The 19526-nt window shown below is 45.1% G+C and overlaps 1 protein-coding gene across 1 annotated transcript in view; it reads left to right on the top strand.

The window, feature by feature from the left end:
• Positions 1-235: 235 nt before the first annotated feature.
• Positions 236-19526, top strand: part of HAUS1 (HAUS augmin like complex subunit 1) — a 53617-nt gene continuing 34326 nt past the window's right edge. Inside the window, exons 1-4 of the mRNA XM_082254880.1 lie at positions 236-294; positions 12040-12214; positions 16165-16300; positions 16598-16732. Coding sequence (XP_082111006.1) covers positions 247-294; positions 12040-12214; positions 16165-16300; positions 16598-16732 — 494 coding nt within the window. The 5' untranslated portion in view covers positions 236-246. The remainder of the gene's footprint in view (positions 295-12039; positions 12215-16164; positions 16301-16597; positions 16733-19526) is intronic.

Genomic DNA, 19526 nt, shown 5'->3' on the forward strand with positions numbered 1-19526 from the left:
CCCCCCTCAGCCAGTTCTCTGATTATTCCAATGTCTCACATCACATGAAGCCAGAAACCTTTACTCGATGGAGCCCAACTTGCCAATGAGTGACGTCACGACCCGCCCCCTGCGGCCTCGCTGCTGGACTGTCTGTTCCTCCGCTCTTGTCAATAAAGTTGTGTGTGAAGAAGCGAGCGGTGGGTGTGGTTTCTGTGAGCGGGACTGTCAAGTGGGTTTACAAGTTCTCCACGTCCTCCAGGAAAGATGCAGTCGGTGCGGGCAGATTCCTCGCTGCCACAGCAGGCCGGACTGGTAGGTGGGGGAGATGGTCCTGTGCTGACTGGGAGGAATCTATGAGACATGGCATTCAGCCATTGTGTACTGTACGCCCTATACACATAGGGTGCTGCCTGTACAGTATGTGGTGCCTCCTCTGCCCAATGTTATATACATCTCTATAGCCCAACAGGGAATGCTGCATTACCACCATATGATGAAGTAAAGCTGAACACTTTAACCACTTCTGGACCTGAAGCTTTAACCCCTTAATGACCAGGTCATATTTTGCAATTCCGCACTGCGTTATTTAACTGACAATTGTGTTGTCGTGTGACGCTGTACCCAAATAAAATTGATGTCCTTTTTTCCCCACAAATAGGGCTTTCTTTTGGTGGTATTGGAACAATATTTTTCACATTCTGCTATATACCATTCCCAGGAAAAAAAAAAAAAAAAATTAACATTTTAGGCCAATTTGTCTTCTGCTACATATTTTTGTTAAAAAAAAATCGCAATAGGCATATTTTGCGCAAAAGTTATCGCGTCTACAAACTACGGGAAAGATTTATGTCATTTGTGTTTTTTTTTTTTTTTTTACTAGTAATGGTGGCGATCTGCGATTATTTATTTATTTATTTACGGGACTGCAACATTGCGGTGGACAGATCGGACCCCTGAATTACACTTTTGGGGGGACCAGTGACATTACTACAGTAATCAGTGCTAAAAATATCCACTGTTACTGTAATAACTGATGGACTGATGTCTTTTTTCAACCTCACTAACTATGTAACTAATTACACTGGCAGGGAAGAGGTTAACACTATGGGTGATCAAGGGGTTAAATGTGTACCTAGGGGGCGGGTTTCTAACTGTGGGGGGGGGTGGCTTGTGAAATGATCACAGAGACCTGTGTTCCTATGTGGCAGGATCACAGGCACTCTGTGATCATTCCAGGGAGAAGAACGGTCAGCGGTGTTTACAACAGCTGCCTGTCCTCTATCAGCAGAGAGCGATCACGGGTGTTGGGCGGCAATCGGAGCCGCCTGCCCCTTGCGTCAGAGTCCGAGTGGGAGAGCGGCGGCGCGTGCTCGACCCCTAGCTGCAGGCATGCCAGCGACGTATACCTACGTCGGTTTGCGCAGGAGCGGCTGCCTGCCGCAGTATAACTGCGGCGGGCGGTCGGCTGGCCGGCAACCGGTTAAAGTGGTACTTAACCCACAACAGTAAAATTAGTCTGTATAAGGCATGCTTCTTATCTAGGGGGTTAATCCTCTGCATTGTGCAAAAAAGGCTGTTTTATCCCGTGTGCACAGATCCTCCTTTTCTTGCAGTGTCTCCATAACCTGTCTGGAGTCAAGCTGCACATGCTCAGTTTAGTGTGTGTGTAACGGAACAGCGACCCACACTGTGTTTGTGGGCTTCCGTCAGTATACAGCTTCCTACAGTCTTGAACATAGATATCAAATTTCTCTGTCGCTCATTGACAGACGCAGTCCTCTTTGATTAATATCAAATTGGGTTATACTGCCCTCTACAGGAGTAGGACACTAGGCAGAAGAAAACGTTCTGGCCACACCTATGGGCAGTCCCAGGGGGTATATCCTCTCTCTCCCTGCATAGGATGTCAGTTTTTTTTCTGTCTAGTCAGGAGTAAGGACCTAAGTTCCTTGCTGGGATCTTTGGTCCTGGAAAGATTTTTTAGATAAATTCTTTTTAGTTAGCTTTTTTCTCCAGTTGTTCCTGTGAGATCTTCAAGCAAAATATGCCGGATCTGGGCAACGGGCTGGATATTGAGGTCCAGTGGTCACCCCAGCCGGCCTACGAGCGCGTGCAGATTCCAGCTTCGCGCTGGATCGGCCGCGACACATTTAAACAATTATGCTGGAGCTGGGCGACGGGCTGGATGTTGAGATCCAGTGGTAACCCCAGTCAGCTTATGAGCGCGTGCAGGCCCTAGCTCCGCACTGGGTCGGCGCTGGACGGGGACTGGCCCTGCGAGTTAAACGTCTCGCCAGGACACCTGCGACCAGTCGGAAACTGAGTCACGGCGTCCGTATTGGTCGACAGCCCCCCCCACTTCGGTGGAGAGGGGTTCTGTTAGGAGTGGGTGCCCGCCGGTTCTGGTATGGTGAGTAGAATGTTCCCCCTCTCCCCTGTCGGGTTTTGGGAATGGATACGGGCACCTCTGTGGATGGTCGGACCCTCTTGATCCTAGGGTTCCCCCTCTGTCCTATGACATGGTTTCACAGATCTCCCTCTTGATAGTGTGATTTGGTGAATAAGAGATATCATTCCAGGAGGCTTGGTTTGGGAGCTGACTATCTGATAGTCACTGTAAAGAACTGGCGCTGTAAAGGGAGGAAGCCATGACTGGGGTCAAGGATATAGACAGGGGCTGGCGTTACTAGTTGAAATAGTAATATAAAAGGGGTGATATAATCAAGCACCTACCCAATGCATAGTGATGCAGCTACATGGACTACCGCCATCCTCCCGCAGGTCGCACGGCCCAAGCCACTGCTATCCTCCCACAGGCCGCACGATTCAGCAGGCCGCCGCCATCCCTCCACAGGCCGTCCGCAGGCCACCGCCATCCTCCCGCAGGCCGCACGAGATCCGCAGGCCGCCGCCATCCTCCCGCAGGCCGCACGGATCCCGCAGGCCGCTACCATCCTCCCGCAGGCCGCATGATTCAGCCGCCATCCTTCCGCAGGCCGCCATTTTGGCGTAGCCTGGTGTCTCCTGCATGGGGGCGGCCATTTTTGATATGCCCAGCTACCTCGAGGAGTAGCAGTGGGAGCGCCAGAAGGCGTGTAAAGGGGCGGAGCCGCTTCCTTTACCCGGGAAAACTATTCACAAGACTTCCTGTTCTGTAAAGGACAGCGCTGAGAGCAGTTTGGTAGAAGCTTCTGTGCATCAGGTGGTGAGCCCTTGGGGTCTCTCTCTCTCTCTGTGGGGGTCTGAAGCAGGTAACGCTGAGGGGCGCTGTTGCGCTGGGGGATTACACACAAAAAAAAAAGTTTTTTTCTTTTGCAATCTTTGTTTGCTGGCAAGTGTTCCTGGATTAGTCATGGACCCTGCCACACATGTATCCCCACCTGATCCCCTCGAGGTGGCCGCAGGACCCTCCAGTTCCCCACTTACTATTGATGCATTGTCAGCGGTTTTGGAGTCTTTTGTATCCCGGGTGGAGGTGGCCTGTCAGGGACGGGGCGCAAAGAAGCGACCCCCGCCTACCCCTATTTCATCGGACACTTCAGATACAGCTTCTGAGCCTGTCACTGCAGCTGCAGGTCCCTCGTCTGGGGCTTGTGTCTCGGGTACGGTCTCCTCAGACAGTGAGGAGGACGTTTCTGCCTCCACCATAGCACAAGAAGAAGCGTTGGTGGATGCACTAATTGTGTCTGTCCGGGAAACCTTAAGACTTGAGGTTACACCGACAGAGGTAGCTGATACTGAAATTCCTTTTGGTACTAACAGACCTACCAAGATGGTGAGGGTGTTTCCCTTGCCCAAATGTTTTGGTAATATAATTAAAGAGGAATGGGGTCGACCAAAACGAACCCCTGGTATTTCCAAACGCATTACTAGGCGCTATCCATTTGATGAATCCCTCCTTAAAAGATGGACGGTACCACCATTGGTGGATTCACCGATTTCCAGACTAAATAAAGCTACTGTTATCCCATTGGAGGACGCTCCGTCCTTTAGGGATCCGGTGGATCGTAAGGTGGAAGCCGTGTCCCGCTCCATCTTTTCCCTGACCGGGTCAGCCTTTAGGCCAGTGATTGCAATTGGTTTGGTTTCACAAACATTGACAGAATGGTCCAAGTTGTTACGCCGGGACTTAGAGGGGAGAAGCATCCCCCCGGCAGTATCAGACTTGCTGGAGCAGATGATACAAGGGCTACAGTTTGTCTGTGACGCCGCTCTGGACGCCACTCCATTGTTGGGGCGTGCATCGATTTCAGCAGTGGCCTCAGGCGTGTGCTGTGATTAAAGATCAAGGTTCCAAAAAAGCTTTGGCTAAACTCCCCTTTCAGGGGAATCGCCTATTTGGGGCCACCTTGGATGAGATTATCAAGGATCTCACTGGGGGCAAGAGCACTTTTTTGCCACAGAATACTAAGGGTAAAGGACCTCGTCATAGACGGGGGCCTTCCTTTTCCGCTCATAAAAAGTTTTTTCGCTCCGCTGGGGCGGGCGATAAGGCAAAGCCCTCCAAAGCCCCTCCAGGAGGATTCAAGGGGCGCTGGTCGGGTAAACAAAAGTCCGGCTCTTCCAGAGCTGAAGATAAGACTACAAAAGCCTGAAGGTGCGCCCCCACCCATATCTGGGGTGGGGGGACGTCTTCACCGGTTTCCGAATCAATGGCTTTCCAGAATCCCGGACAAATGGGTTCGCGAAGTCATACGGTCGGGATACAAGATCGAGTTTCGATCACTTCCACCGGTGCGATTCTTCCCTTCCAATATCCGACTATCCCCGGATTGCTTAAAAGCTTTGCGGGGGGCAGTAACGGATTTGATGCAACAAGGAGTGGTGGTCCACGTTCCTTGGACAGAGCGTTTTCAGGGGTTCTATTCGAACCTATTCACAATACCCAGAAAAGAGGGCAAGGTGCGTCTAATTCTGGACTTAAGAGCACTCAATATTTTTGTCAGGGTACAAAAATTCAAAATGGAGTCCATTCGCACAGTAGCGGCCTCCCTGCATCAGGGGGATTTTCTGGCGTCCATGGACATCAAGGATGCCTATCTTCACATTCCAATTTACGCAGGACATCAGCGTTTCCTGCGTTTTTCCGTAGAAGAGAACCATTATCAGTTTGCGGCGTTACCCTTTGGTCTCGCCTCGGCTCCCCGGGTCTTCACAAAGGTGTTGGCCCCAGTTTTGGCGCTGTTGCGACAGCGAGGCATATCGATTCTAGGTTACCTAAACGATCTTCTGCTTCGTGCAGAGTCTCCGCAGACTCTGTTGCTAAACTTGGAGATCACCATGATCTCTTTGCAAGAGTTCGGGTGGCTGGTGAACCTGCAGAAGTCATCTCTTGTTCCCACCAGGAGACTGGAATATCTGGGTCTAATTTTAGACACATCCATGGCAAAAGTGTTTCTCCCTGTGGAGAAACTCCGGAAGATTCAATCAACGATTCAGTTATTACTATCCGTCAACTGGCCTTCCCTTCGGACTTGCATGAGGGTCCTGGGTCTAATGGTGGCTTCCTTCGAGGCAGTACCATTTGCCCAGTCCCATACCCGAATCCTTCAAAAGGAGATTCTTCTCAGATGGAACCGGAATCCCGATTCCCTGGACAATCGGATCCGACTGAGCGAGCGGACCAGGGAGTCTCTGGTCTGGTGGCTTCGGTCTCCGATGCTCAGCCAGGGGAAGTCATTTTTCCCAATATACTGGACGATTGTCACCACGGATGCCAGTCTATCCGGGTGGGGAGGAATTCTTGGCAAATTATCTGCTCAGGGGCTTTGGTCCCTGGAAGAGTCCAGGTTACCGATAAATGTATTGGAACTGAGAGCGATCAGACTTTGTCTGATTCATTGGACTGAGCAGCTCCGGGGCAGCCCGGTGCGGATCCAGTCGGACAATGCCACAGCAGTGGCTTACGTCAATCACCAGGGGGGCACCAAGAGTGTCCTGGCGGCCATAGAAGTGGCCAGCATTCTTCGTTGGGCGGAACGATTTGTTCCAGCTCTCTCCGTGGTATTCATTCCGGGGGTGGAGAATTGGCAGGCAGATTATCTCAGCCGTCAGATTCTGGATCAAGGGGAATGGTCTCTTCATCCAGAGGTATTTCACCAATTGTGCCTTCGTTGGGGCACCCCGGATATAGATCTGTTGGCATCTCGGCTCAACAGGAAGGTGCGGAGGTTTGTAGTTCGCTCTCGCGATCCTCTAGCAGACGCCGCAGACGCGCTGGTCGCCCCGTGGGGGCAGTACCAGCTACTGTATGCCTTCCCTCCTCTCAAGTTGCTGCCGAAACTTCTTCGCAGGATAGAGGTGGAGGGAATTCCAGTCATCCTTGTGACTTCGGATTGGCCCCATCGGGCCTAGTACGCTGACCTGGTCAGGCTGGTCGCAGACGTTCCTTGGCGACTTCTCTCAGGGAGGATTTGCTGTCGCAGGGACCGATCTTCCATCCTGCTTTACAATCGCTGGCTTTAACGGCCTGGCTATTGAGACCCAGGTGCTGAAGGACAAAGGGTTGTCAGCTTCAGTTATTCCTACTCTAATTAAAGCAAGGAAAGCGACTTCCAGAAAAGTCTATCATCGCACATGGAAGTCTTATATCGCGTGGTGTGAATCCCTTGGGTTCCCTCCACGTTCTTACTCGGTGGCCCGAATATTGGCCTTTCTGCAAAAGGGGGTTGAGCAGAAACTGTCCTTGAGCACCATCAAGGGTCAGGTTTCAGCGTTCGCAATCTTCTTTCAGAAGCCTCTGGCTACTCATTCCTTAATGCGGAGTTTCATCCAGGGAGTGCGGCACCTGGCTCCGCCGGTGCGCGCACCCTTACCTGCCCTGGGATCTTAATTTGGTGCTGTCGGTTCTTCAGAAACCTCCCTTTGAAAATATCAGGGAGATTCCCTTGCTTACTTTATCCCAGAAGGTGGCCTTCTTGGTGGCTATCACTTCTGCACGCAGGGTATCAGAACTGGCCGCATTATCCTGTCGTTCCCCATATCTGGTGGTTCATAGGGATAAGGTTGTTCTTCGTCCGAATCCATCCTTCCTTCCTAAGGTGGTTTCAGAGTTTCATTTGAATGAGGACATTGTATTGCCTTCCCTGTGTCCTAAGCCCAGTCATCCTCGGGAATTCGCGTTGCATTCCTTGGATGTGGTTCAGGCGATCAGGGTATACTTGAATACTACGGATTCATTTCGTAAGACGGATTCACTTTTTGTGATCACGGATGGCTCTAAGAAGGGGTTGCCTGCATTTGCCGCGACTATCTTCAAATGGATCAGACAGACGGTGGTACAGGCTTTTTCTATTAAGGGTCGGGAGCCTCCGTTCCCTGTTAAGACGCACTCCACTCGGGCGCTTAGTGCTTCATGGGCCTTTCGCCATCAGGCGTCAGTGCTTCAGATTTGCAAGGCGGCTACATGGTTGTCGGTGCATACCTTTGCAAAATTTTATAAAGTTGATGTGATGGCATCGGCGGATGCCTCTTTTGGCCGCAAGGTTCTGCAGGCCGCTATTTGAGGAGACCGGTGGTCTACCTCAAGGGTTTTTTTCTGTTGGGTTTTCAGTTGAGTCTCATCCTTTTGTTTGATGAGCCTTTAAGACTTCTAGTTGGCACCGGTTGGGCCTTCTGGATTGGATTTTGATTTCCGTTATCCCACCCCTCATTTGTGGCACTGCTTTGGGACATCCCAATTTGATATTAATCAAAGAGGACTGCGTCTGTCAATGAGCGACAGAGAAAAATGGATTTTTGTAAGAACTTACCGTAAAATCCTTTTCTCTTAAGCTCATTGACAGACGCAGTACCCGCCCCTCTATTTTGAGTTGGGTTGGGTTAAATTCTCTGACACTGCTTTGTGACATAACTGACATCCTGTAGCAGAGAGAGAGAGGATATACCCTCTGGGACTGCCCCTAAGGTGTAGCCAGAACGTTTTCTTCTGCCTAGTGTCCTACTCCTGTAGAGGGCAGTATAACCCAATTTGATATTAATCAAAGAGGACTGCGTCTGTCAATGAGCTTAAGAGAAAAGGATTTTACGGTAAGTTCCTACAAAAATCCATTTATTCCAGCCACCCCGCATACAAAGCTAGCCGACAACTTAAGCCTAGTACACCCGCAATGATTATCGGCCGACCGATCGTCCGACTTTTGTCCAGAGTGGTGTTTTGTTGGTTGGAATGTGCTCTAGACTGCACACGAATTTTCTCGCCCGACAAAATTCTACTTCAGAAGCGATGTCATGTGTTGGTTTTCTTTCTTTGTGTTCTTTCTTCTCTGAGCATGCCCAGTCTTGCTCATTAGATTTTTCCCTGTCGAAATCTGTACTGACCGCACGAAAATCGGCCGTTGTGTTGACGGCCAACAAAAATTTTATAGCCTGCACACCAGATTTTTTTCGGCCGAAAAGTCGGAGTCGGTTGTCGGAAGCATCATACTAACAAGCCGAAAATCGGACGAAAATTCCTTGCCGATTTTTGACGCGTGCGTACGAGGCTTTAGCTTGTATTTATCTGAAAACAACTAACTCCTTTATTGAATAAGAAACAGACTTTTTATACACTTGAGAAGTATGTCAGTCACTACATGAACAATGACCCGAATATTTACCCACGTCATCACACAATGGTTAGATAAAGTACAGCTGACTCATGGCTAATCCCATCTAGACAAGGTTATCATTAACAAGGTAATTAACTCAGCATACTTAAACCAGACTGCCGACAACAAGGCTAAAACAAAATACAAAATTGCACATTATAAGTATATACACACAGGGTAAATCAGCATGATTACAATGTGTGGAAGACAGGTGGTTGAACTGATGATATTAGCATCTGCTAGGAGTCTGACTCTGTGAAGCCTTATTGGCAATAGGCAGCTAGTCCTAGATTTTTAGAGAATTGTTTATCCCCCCTTTTTATTTATTTATATTTTTTTTTGGATAGATATAGCTTTCTTTTTTGTGGTACATATTCACCACTGGGTTTTTTATTTTTTGCGAACGTAAAAACATTTTTTATTTTTTCTGTTATAAAATGTTATAAGTAATTATTCTGCGCTGATAAGGGCATTAATGATCAGTGCCCTGATTATCAGTGTAAATGTGTGCTTTTACAGGATAGCCAGTTATCGGATTTGCTTTCTTCACACAGTAACAGCGACGAGGAAAGGAAATGCTGATAACTGGCATTTGTTTACATGGGATCAGCTGTGATTGGACACAGTTGATCACATGGTAAAGGGCAACTGTGATTGACCCTTTACCTCGATCCGTGCTCAGCTGTGTCCAAAGGACATGGCAATCACTTGGGGCGCGTAGGGGGGCAGGGTTGTGGGAAGACGTCAATACGCCCTCTCAGAACTAGACAACCACACTGTAGCCGTCTTTCAGCTATAGTGCGGTCAGCAAGTGATTAAAAGAAATTGAGATTTTAGAAAAAAACAAGTCACTGAGGTGGGTGCAGCATCTGTTCTTTATGGTCTCTACACCAAGAACTGCTTGATCAAAGACCGCTAATTGCTCTGCCTCTCCAGCGCTCACTGGAGTGCTGGGCTGTGGGAGAGGCTGGTTCAGGCTATCTACCTTCCACTGAGAGGCTGAGCCAGCTTCCAGTCCAGGGCAGGCATTTAGGTGGATCCCATTATTAACATTGGGAATCATTATAGAGCCAGGACAGGTTGAGTGACGTCAGCCGGCAATGGACTTAAGCTTGCTGTCGGCTGAATATGGTTCACAGGAATGCAGAACAGAGTGCACTGGTGACTAGTCTTTTGACCACAGCTACCACAGTATGGTGTACACGCTAGTTTTGCATAAACCCCTGGGCTGCTGTGTATATCTCATAAGATGACTGTCAGCTTTTGGATGAATATGATCGGGCTTTCAGACCACCAGAAATTACCTCTGCCATTTATCCCTGGCTCTGCTGTCCCACTTTCTGGCTTGAGGCCTGCATGGTGTGGATGTCCTCATGTAGGGGTGAAGAAGACCAGTGAACATCAGTTTGCTAATCTTCCCTACCCAGTAAGAACCCAGAAGCAACATCCATTAAGCCGCCACCTGTTTCTGCTGCCACTTTCCTGGGCTGCTGTGGCTGAGAGAGAAGCTTATGGAGCGTGACCTGTGCCCTAGTTTCTTCAATAGGGGTCAAATGAACACAACACCCCCCCCACCACCACCACCACCACCACCATCACCACATATGTGCACATATGCATGTAAACACATGTATGAAAACACCTCTTGTGCTCCAAACCTTGCATATTGCTGTGCACACTGGAGTGAGAGCAATAATTATAGGCCCATAACTTAGTTAAAATGGCAAATAAAAAAAGAATATAGCAAACGCATATTGTAATTGAATAAAATGATCTTTTCTTTTCATTCTGCAGCGTTGTCATTTTATATAAAATGCAATATATCAACCTAAAGGGTGTTCTGTACACGGGTAGTGTACAGACCCCCGCCCCCAGATTAAAAAAAGCAAAAACTGTTCTGGCAGCAAAAGGGTTAGCTTAAGTGTGACCAACAGTTTAAATACTACCCAGGGATCTAACTTTTTGTTATCAAAGATGTGCTTCTTTAGAAACCTACAATAAGGACATCACATGTTTTATTCAGGGTCATGCACAAGGGCCAAATTCAATATCCATATAAACACTGGACCACACTGGCAGAAAGGTTCAGAATAAAAAACGCATGTAAAATACGTGTTTATGCATATAAAGCGCTTAGTGTACACCTCCTAAACTTACTCTTGAGCCTAGCAAGTTGTGGAAAGAGATGGCCAGCAGACAGGCAGATGGACATTTTTCAAGTATAATCCTGTACACACGCACAGATTGTTGGCCAACCGATCGGCCGTCTTTTGTCCAGTGTTGTTTGTTGGTTGAAATGTGCTCTAGACTTGCACTGGCCAACAAAAACCAACTTCAGAAGTGATGTCATGTGCTGGTTGACTTTCCGTGTGTTTTTTCTTCTCTGAGCATGCCCAGTCTTGCTCATCTGATTTTTGTCTGCCGAAATCTGTACTGACTGACGAACAATCGGCCGTTCTTTGTTGACCAAAAAAAATTTTTATAGCATGCACACCAGATTTTTTTCGGCCGAAAATTTGCAGTTGGTTGTCGGAAGCATCATACTAACAAGCCTACAATCGGCAGATCAGTCGTTGGCCGACAATTTACGGCCAACAATCTGTGCGTGTGTACAGGGCTTTAGATTGTCACACAAGTATTATTTGTGTTGCAATGTTGAAGTATAACTAAAGGCAAACCCCTTCTTTTTTATTTTTTTCTAGTTTTGGATAGAGGGGAGAGAAATTAGAACATCCCTGTCAGTTTTAGTTCTGCCATCTGTGTTCCATTACAGAGATTTCCCTGGACTTCCTGTCCCTGAGCCAAACGGGAAGTGAGAGGAAATCTCTGCAAATGAAGGGAATTCCTTTGAGACCCCCAGGTCACCAGAACTAGTGCCCCTACTGGAAGATTTCCCCCCTATTACTTTTCTGTGGACAACCCAAAATCTTTTTTTTTTTTTTGTTTTACTTTCAATGATAATGGTAAACAGGACAAATAGAGAGGGTGAATCTTCCTAACGGAGGTATGGACAACAGTAAAAACTGGCAAGCATTCTAATCCCCCTGTACTCTATTCAAAACTAAAAAGAAAAAGTTTTGCCTTTAGTTATACTTTAGAGTACAGAGGGATTAGAACGCTTGTCAGTTTTTATTGTTGTCTATACCCCCGTTAGGAAGATTCCCCCTCTCTATTTGTGCTGTTTACCATTTTCATTGAAAGTAAAAAGACAATCCCAAATTTTGGGTTATCCCCAGAAAAGGGGGGAAATCTTCCAATGGGGACACTAGTTCTGGGGATCCCCGAGGAATTCCCTTCATTTGCAGAGATTTCCTCTCACTTCCTGTTTGGCTATGGGACAGGAAGTCAAGGGAAATCTCCGCAATGGGACACAGATGGCAAAAATAAAACTCACCCTCCCCTATCCCAGGTGATGTAATGAGCCCTTAGGGTAAATTTGTTCTCAGCATTTTTTTAATCCTTTCTACAGATTATCACATGGTTGAAGAAAATGTTTGGTGACAAAGCAATGCCACCCTACGAGGTGAACACACGGACTGTGGAGCTCTTGTGTCAGTTAGCGGAGTGGAACGAGGCTCGGGATAAAGATCTAACCCTTGTCATTGAGGATCAGAAAGTGAAAACTGCAGAAATAAAAGCTGAAGGTGATTCTATATATATTTATATATTGACTAGTGATTCCCACTAACAATGAGGGAATATGTTAGTGGGAATCACTAGAGTCAATATTTTTGGTATATTGTGATATCAGTACACATTGTGTTATCAGATTTATTGGTTGTCACCACACCCCTTTTTGGGGATATTTCACAGTCACAATTTTCTATTGTTTGTGGGTAGCACCACTGTCACATTATTTGTTCTATTGTATCATCAGCATCACAGGTTGTTACATTTGTGGTTCATATCACATAATAATGATACAATTTTTGTTTAGCGCACCAGACTATTTTATTTTTTCATTCACATTTTCCAAATCAGGTATTTGGACCTTTTGGTTGCAGCTCATTTATAGTTATCAGCGCACTCTTTTTAAACTTTTAATTTACCCCCTTAATGACCAGGCCATTTTTTGCGATTTGGCACTGCGTTATTTTTATTTTTTGCGCTATAAACAAAAAAAGGATGACCATTCTGAAAAAAAAATATATATTTTTCACATTCTGCCATATAAAATTCCCAATAAAAAAAATGTAAAAATCAAATCAAATTTTTTCATAATTTTAGGCCAATTTGTATTCTGCTACATATTTTTGGTTAAAAAAAAAAAACCCAATAAGCGTGTTTTGATTGGTTTGCGCAAAAGTTATCGCTTCTACAAACTAGAGGAAAGATTTGTCATTTTTATTTATTTATTTTTTTACTAGTAATGGCGACGATCAGCCATTTTTAGCGGGACTGCGACATTGCGGCGGACAGATCGGACCCCTAACTGCCATTTTTGGGGGGACCAGTGACATTACTACAGTAATCAATGCTAAAAATATGTACTGTTACTGTAATAATGACACTGGCAGGGAAGGGGTTAACTCAGTGGCGATCAAAGGGTTAAGTGTATTCCTAGGGAGTGTTTTCTTACTGTGAGGGGGGAGTGGGTTTGTGGAATCAACACAGACCTGTGATCCTAAATAAGAGTATCACAGGCACTCTGTGTTGATTCCTGAGAGAACAACTGTCTGCTGTGTTTACAACAGCAGACCGTACTCTCTCCACAGGGAGCAATCGCTGGCCCCATGAATCAGCTTCCCTGCTTGCTAATGGAGCATGCGCACCCCCAGGATCGCTTCCACGGATCGTCGTATAGGTATGCCGATTCGCGCAGCCGAGCCAGCCTGCCACAATATTTCTGCGGTGGACGGACGGCAAGTGGTTAAAACTGAAAGGATCCATGGGTAAGAATCTCCAACTTGGCAATTAGATAATTACAATGTTGGAGCAAATTACATTACATGTGTATTGCTAGAGGGATTTTTTTTTTCTTGGGAAAGTGCATGTGATCGGCACAGGGCCAATCAGAACTGTACAGACAGAGGGTTGGGGGTCCTGCATTCTGATAGGACAGCTAGTGCAGTACGAAAACTCCTCCTACAAGCAGGCACTGATAGAAGTCACAAGACTGCTACATACTGCTGCTGAGAAAAGGTATTTAGCAGTTTATATTTACCAAAATAATTGCATATGTAGTGTGGGAGCCCAGATTTAGTGAATGCAGGGCCCTGGGTTTAGTAACAGTTTAATCACTTGTCTACTGGGCACTTTCACACCCTTCCCGCCCAGTCCAGTTTTCAGCTCTCAGCACTGTCACACTTTGGTCCTGCAGCACTTTACCTATATGAAAATTTTATCCCCTTTTTTTTTTTTTTTTTGTGTTTGGATGGATATAGCTTTCTTTTTTTGAGGTACTACATATTTACCACTGGGTTTGTTTATTTTTTGCGAACATACAACATTCGGAAGCCTTCAAAGTACCTAATCCTTGTCATAGCAAACACGGAGGCACTCCACTCATCCAGCATATATATTCAATCAATATTATGTACCCAGGTAGCTTCCATGCATGCAATTTTGTATACTGTTTTTTTGGGTCTGTGCTTGCATACTAATGTGTCAGCATTTCAAATTTTTTTGAAATAGTTTATTTCTTTCACCCATCTACGAAAATGAAAAGATTGGTCTGTCAAACACTTTTGATCTTAACCTGAAAAAAACCCTATTTGCATTTTACTGAAAAGACCAATTAGGGCTAGCTATAGTGTTTATGAACCTTGTTACCCAGTTTGACCATACAACATTTTTCTTGTTCGTTACACAATTACAGTTTGTCGTTTTAGCAGAATTACGGTACGCCAATCATAGATGGTTTGAATCTTGGCCGGTTCAGCAGGGACCAGCCAAGATTCAAACCACCTATAGTCAGGCTGATTGTACCCAAGTCGATCCATTGATTTGACTTGGGTACAACGAGCATGTCAGATTTTTGCACGCAATTATTGCCAGAGTAATTACTGTGTTCTTCCAGCAGGGGCGGCTCCCTGTTTACAGTAGCAAATTAATGAAACCTTTAAACAGTGATTGGAGTGTGTTAAAAAATAAAATAAAAACCCGGATTGCCTTCCCTCCCCCGAGTTGCTAACTCACAATAATGGGTCAGCAGGACTGGCACTCTATATTTCCACTTCTTGAGGGCGGCAGATTGGGTGAAACGCTTTTAGGTGGCATGAGGACTCTGACATCACATCCACGGACATCACTCCTGGGTTTTGGAGCACACACTGGTTCCAGAATGGGAACAGCGGTGTCTCTCATACATTACACTAATGGACATTCTGAGTGCAAGGCCTGAGCACCTATTAATGTCAGTCAGTGAGCATTTTAAAGGGGAATGTGCACCTTTTTGTGCGCTGATAAAATTGAAACACAATGTGGTCTTTTTTGTGGTCTTCTTATATACTTGCCTGACATGACTTGGAGTGGCGCCAGGGGGTCCGTAGTGTTAAAGCAAGATGGCGGAGGCATCATTTCTGTATAAAAGCCTTTTTGATCCAAACTCCTAGTGTCATGTGATTTTCGGTATGGTGTAAAGTGGGTGTGTGGCATGGGCATGTATTGGTGCACTTCATCGGTTGTTTACAGTAAACCCCCGCTCCATCGAGGTTCAGTTTTTGCAGCCCCTGTATATTGCGTTTTTTTTTTTTTTTGTAATGTTATTTTACTATATAAATCATTAAAAATGAAATATTTTTGTGTTTTCCATAGCTCTTGCTCTGTCTCTCAGTATCTTTTATATGTTTAAATGAGTTTCTATTGTTTTAAAAGTGTGTTTAAAGACCTTAAAATGCTTTTACACGTACAGTGACAGTAAAAAAAAAACATGCCTAAAATGCATTTTAATAGGGTTTTTCTATTTCGCGGATTTTCACTTTTCGCAGCTGGGTCCGGAACGTAACCCCCGCAATGGAGGGGAGTTTACTGTATAGGTATGTGCACAATGAAAATTTTGATTCCAATCATTACAGCAAGAGTTTTCCATTTGTGTTTGTTTGATATTTGGACTCCTTTATCACACGAAGTATGTATCATAAGAGTCACATAGACATTTTTTGGAGTTAGTTTGAACTGTCTGTTATGTTGCATTATGTATTTATATATGTGATTTAAGTACATTTGTTTTTCTATAGCGTGTTCATCGCACATTTTTAGTTTTAACACTAGGTGGCATCACAGCATTAACTTGGGTAGAACAGCAGCTGTGGTTCACACGTTATTTTCTTTTTAAAAAAAAAATGTTTTAATTACGTTTTTCTTGGCACAGGGCACATAGAGCATTGTTTGTACAGTGAAAGGGGTATTACAGGCTGGTACATGACTGTTTAAAGATTTCTGAAGAGCCAACATTATTTTGTTTTGATGTCAAATTCATATGTACAAAGCAAACTCCTTTTTAGATGACAAAGATTCTAAAATTTTGGGGATGGAGGGTCTAAGATCATTGCCCGATTTAGAACATTTTAATGAAGTCCAACTGACTGTTTGATAATGTGGGGCGTTTTTACTGTGACAAAGCTGTAAATGTAATCTTGTGTTTTTGTTGTAGCCACTTACCTACAGGAGCTACTCTCAGATAGTCTGGGTCCATCCTACACTAACCTTTCTCGCATGGGTAATACATATTTGAACCAGCTTGTTGACAGTTGCCTGGCACTGGAGATAAAGGACTCCTCACTAACAAGGTATGACTGTACCTCATCTGTTTTTCAGTTCTACTACAGTCTATTGTTGCTGACTTCCTACTGGATAGCAGCAATCGCTACCTAGCCTCCTCATTGGCAGCCTCGCTGTCATTGATACACTCCCTGGAGTACATTATGCAGGTGATGTCACTGGTAGGTGTTCCATTCAGCAAGCTGATGAATACCTTGGTAATGGCCACCTCTTATGACAGATATGTGTCCTAGCAGCGAACATCCGCTGACAGTTTTCTGCTGTGACCGCTGCTACTTTTTTTATTTATTTATTTTTCCCCTCAGCTACATCCCGGCAGTGAATGACCTGAGTTCTAAACTGGTAGCCATAGAGTCCAGTAATCAAGAGTTGGAACTAGAGCTGATAAACTTGAGAAAGAAGTTGACAAACGCTCTTGTGCTGGAGAAATCCCTGGAACAGTAAGTATTGCCATGTACCCTCTGAGAAAATTAATCTGTCCACCCCAACGAACAGTTAGTTTTTTTTTTTTTATATGTTGGGCCATATTTTACCAGGGATTTGTGTGCGTAGACCCACGGACTGAAGTATGGAATCCTTTTCACGAGACGCACATTCAGACAAAAATGTAGATTGTAGGGCCATACTGAAAGTATGTTTAAGTGCGGGTTCACACTATTGCGATGCGGGAACACTGCAAATCGACTGCGTGTTATTGCATCTGCAGCACAGGCAGTTCACACTGCCATATGTGATACGCTGGGGGTGTCAATTCAAAGGTAACGACACCCTCAGATCAATTCGCACAGGAATCGGATCGCACTGGTGTGAACCACCATGCGATCCGATTCTTCTGCGGACCAAAAAAAGGGTCCTGTGCGAGTTCACTGCGATTGCGGTGCAAATTCAGCCATACAAACTGTATGGCTGAATTCGCACCGCGTAGACATTGCATGTGATTTTAGGAGCAGTGCGCTCCGAAATCATATGCGATGTCTGTCATCGCAATAGTGTGAACTGGCACTAAATGTGGTTCTAAAGCCTTAAGGGTGTGTTTTTTTTTTTTTTTAAACCAGTGCTGTAACTGAGATCATTAGCTCTCTCCATGCTGTCTCCTCACAGGACAGAGGCAGCTGCAGGAGCCATTGGCTCCCGCTGCTGTAAGTCAATCTTGTGACAAGGGGGTGGGGCTGAGCCTCACTATCTGTGTCTATAAACATAGGCAGCACATCTCTTGCTAAAGAGATGGAGCCAGGAGAGCTGGCAAGGAACCCCAGAAGAAGAGGTCCAGGCTGCTCTAAGCAAAACCATTGCAGAGTTTTTTTTTTTTTTTTTGTTTTTGTAAAAAAAAAAAACCTTTTTTAGAGTCCCTTTTAAACTTGATGAAAAACAGTGATTTTTAGTTCATACATTGCAATAAATGTTTGAGCTGGCCAACTACGTCAAAGTAATCCCTCTTTTGGCCAGTCCTACTCTGCTCTGCTAATGCAAATGCTACGTTGAACACAATGCCAACATGGAGCAACAGACACAAAATAGGGGAGAGCTACTAGGTTCAGATTTGGTCACTGACCTGTATTGCAACAGAAACAAGATATACCTGTGCTCAAATCCTAATAGCGTGTACATGCATATAATCTTTTAGGTGTGACCACATGTTAACACTAGAAATTATGGATAACCCTCTGCACAATGCTATATACCCTTTCTAGAAAAATACAAGCTTTTGAGGATTTAAGCTCCGGTATATCTGGTTTCTTTAAATTTAAAGTTATCTTAGTCGTGTGTGTGTTTTATTATAAAAAAACATGTTATACTTGCGTGCTCTGTGCAGTGCTTTAGCACAGAGCAGTCCAGGTCCTCTTTTCGGTTCCTTGCCGGCGATCCTGGCCCCTCCCTCCTGCTGATTACTTGCTATGGGGGCACCCAAGCCGCTGCTCCTTGTGTCCATTCAGACACGGAGCTGCGGCTTGGCACCGCCCATTCTCTCTCCTGATTTGGCTCACTGACAGCAGCAGAAGCCAATGACGCTCACTGCTGTGTCTCAGCCAATTGGGAGGGAGAGTCCTGGACAACCGAGGCTCTCATGCAACATCTGAATTGGATTGCTTAATGTTAGTTGATCACTCCTCAAAAGTGTAACCTGGTGGTTTTGTAAGAAAATTGCACAGTATAGGGAATAGGGAGTGTATGTATATATATATATATATATATATATATATATATAGTTAAAATTGGGTAGTGATTGGTTAAGAGCTTGAAATTAAAATATGTGTGCATCCATGTTGGGTAAAAAACATAAACAATTCAAGCAATATAAATGTGATATAGATAATCCGATGCGTGGTAAAAGATATAAAAATGATATGCAAATGGCGGTGTGCGTGTTAATCTAAGGAAATGTATAAATAAGAATATGTGCAGACCCAAGACTAAACGTGTGCAAATCTAGCGGTATAAATAAATAAATATACTACCCAATGTATGTAAATGAGGTGACCAATAAATATGTGCAAAATCAGCAATAAACCTGTGTAGCTTATGACAAAATAAATAGATAGATATGTTACCAAATAGGTGTAGATCCACTAACCGTAATGTATGTGAAGAACCGGCAATAAATACATGCAGGTCCAACAAAATAAATAAATGTATATCCAGGTGTGTGCAAATCCGCTAACTAAGTGCATATGAACATATGTGTATAAAAATAAAGTGGTTATGTGCATATAAATACCAAGGTGAAAAAAATAGACATGTACTCACATAACATATCAACAGGTAGCGCGTCCGTCTGGCATAGGGTTGTTGCGGCTCCTATGCCAGACGGACGCGCTACCTGTTGATATGTTATGTGAGTACATGTCTATTTTTATTAAAATAAAAAGTTTTTTTAAGCGATTCTTCACTATTGGAGGCTTCTTTCCCTTTTTTTATACCCGGGGATTGTACTGGATATTTCCCCAATTTACTGATGCCGTAAGCCAAATACCTACTTTATTGCGGAGTGGAATCGAGTTCAGGGAGGAAGGATAGGAGAAGTGACCAGGTTGCCGGTGTATGGGAGCGATCCCCAATATCGACCCGCTATTCACCCCTGTAGGGGTACTTGAATCTGGTAAGCGCAGGACCCCAGGAGAAGGGGAGCACCCTACCTTCTGCCCACTCACTGCACTCCGGGCCATAGAGAAAAGAGCACTTCAACAATTTGTATATGGACTATACATCTTTAGGACTTTTTGGATTCACTCACCA

The sequence above is a fragment of the Pelophylax lessonae genome, assembly GCF_965119305.1.
Source record: "Pelophylax lessonae genome assembly, chromosome: 4".
Taxonomy (NCBI): domain Eukaryota; kingdom Metazoa; phylum Chordata; class Amphibia; order Anura; family Ranidae; genus Pelophylax; species Pelophylax lessonae.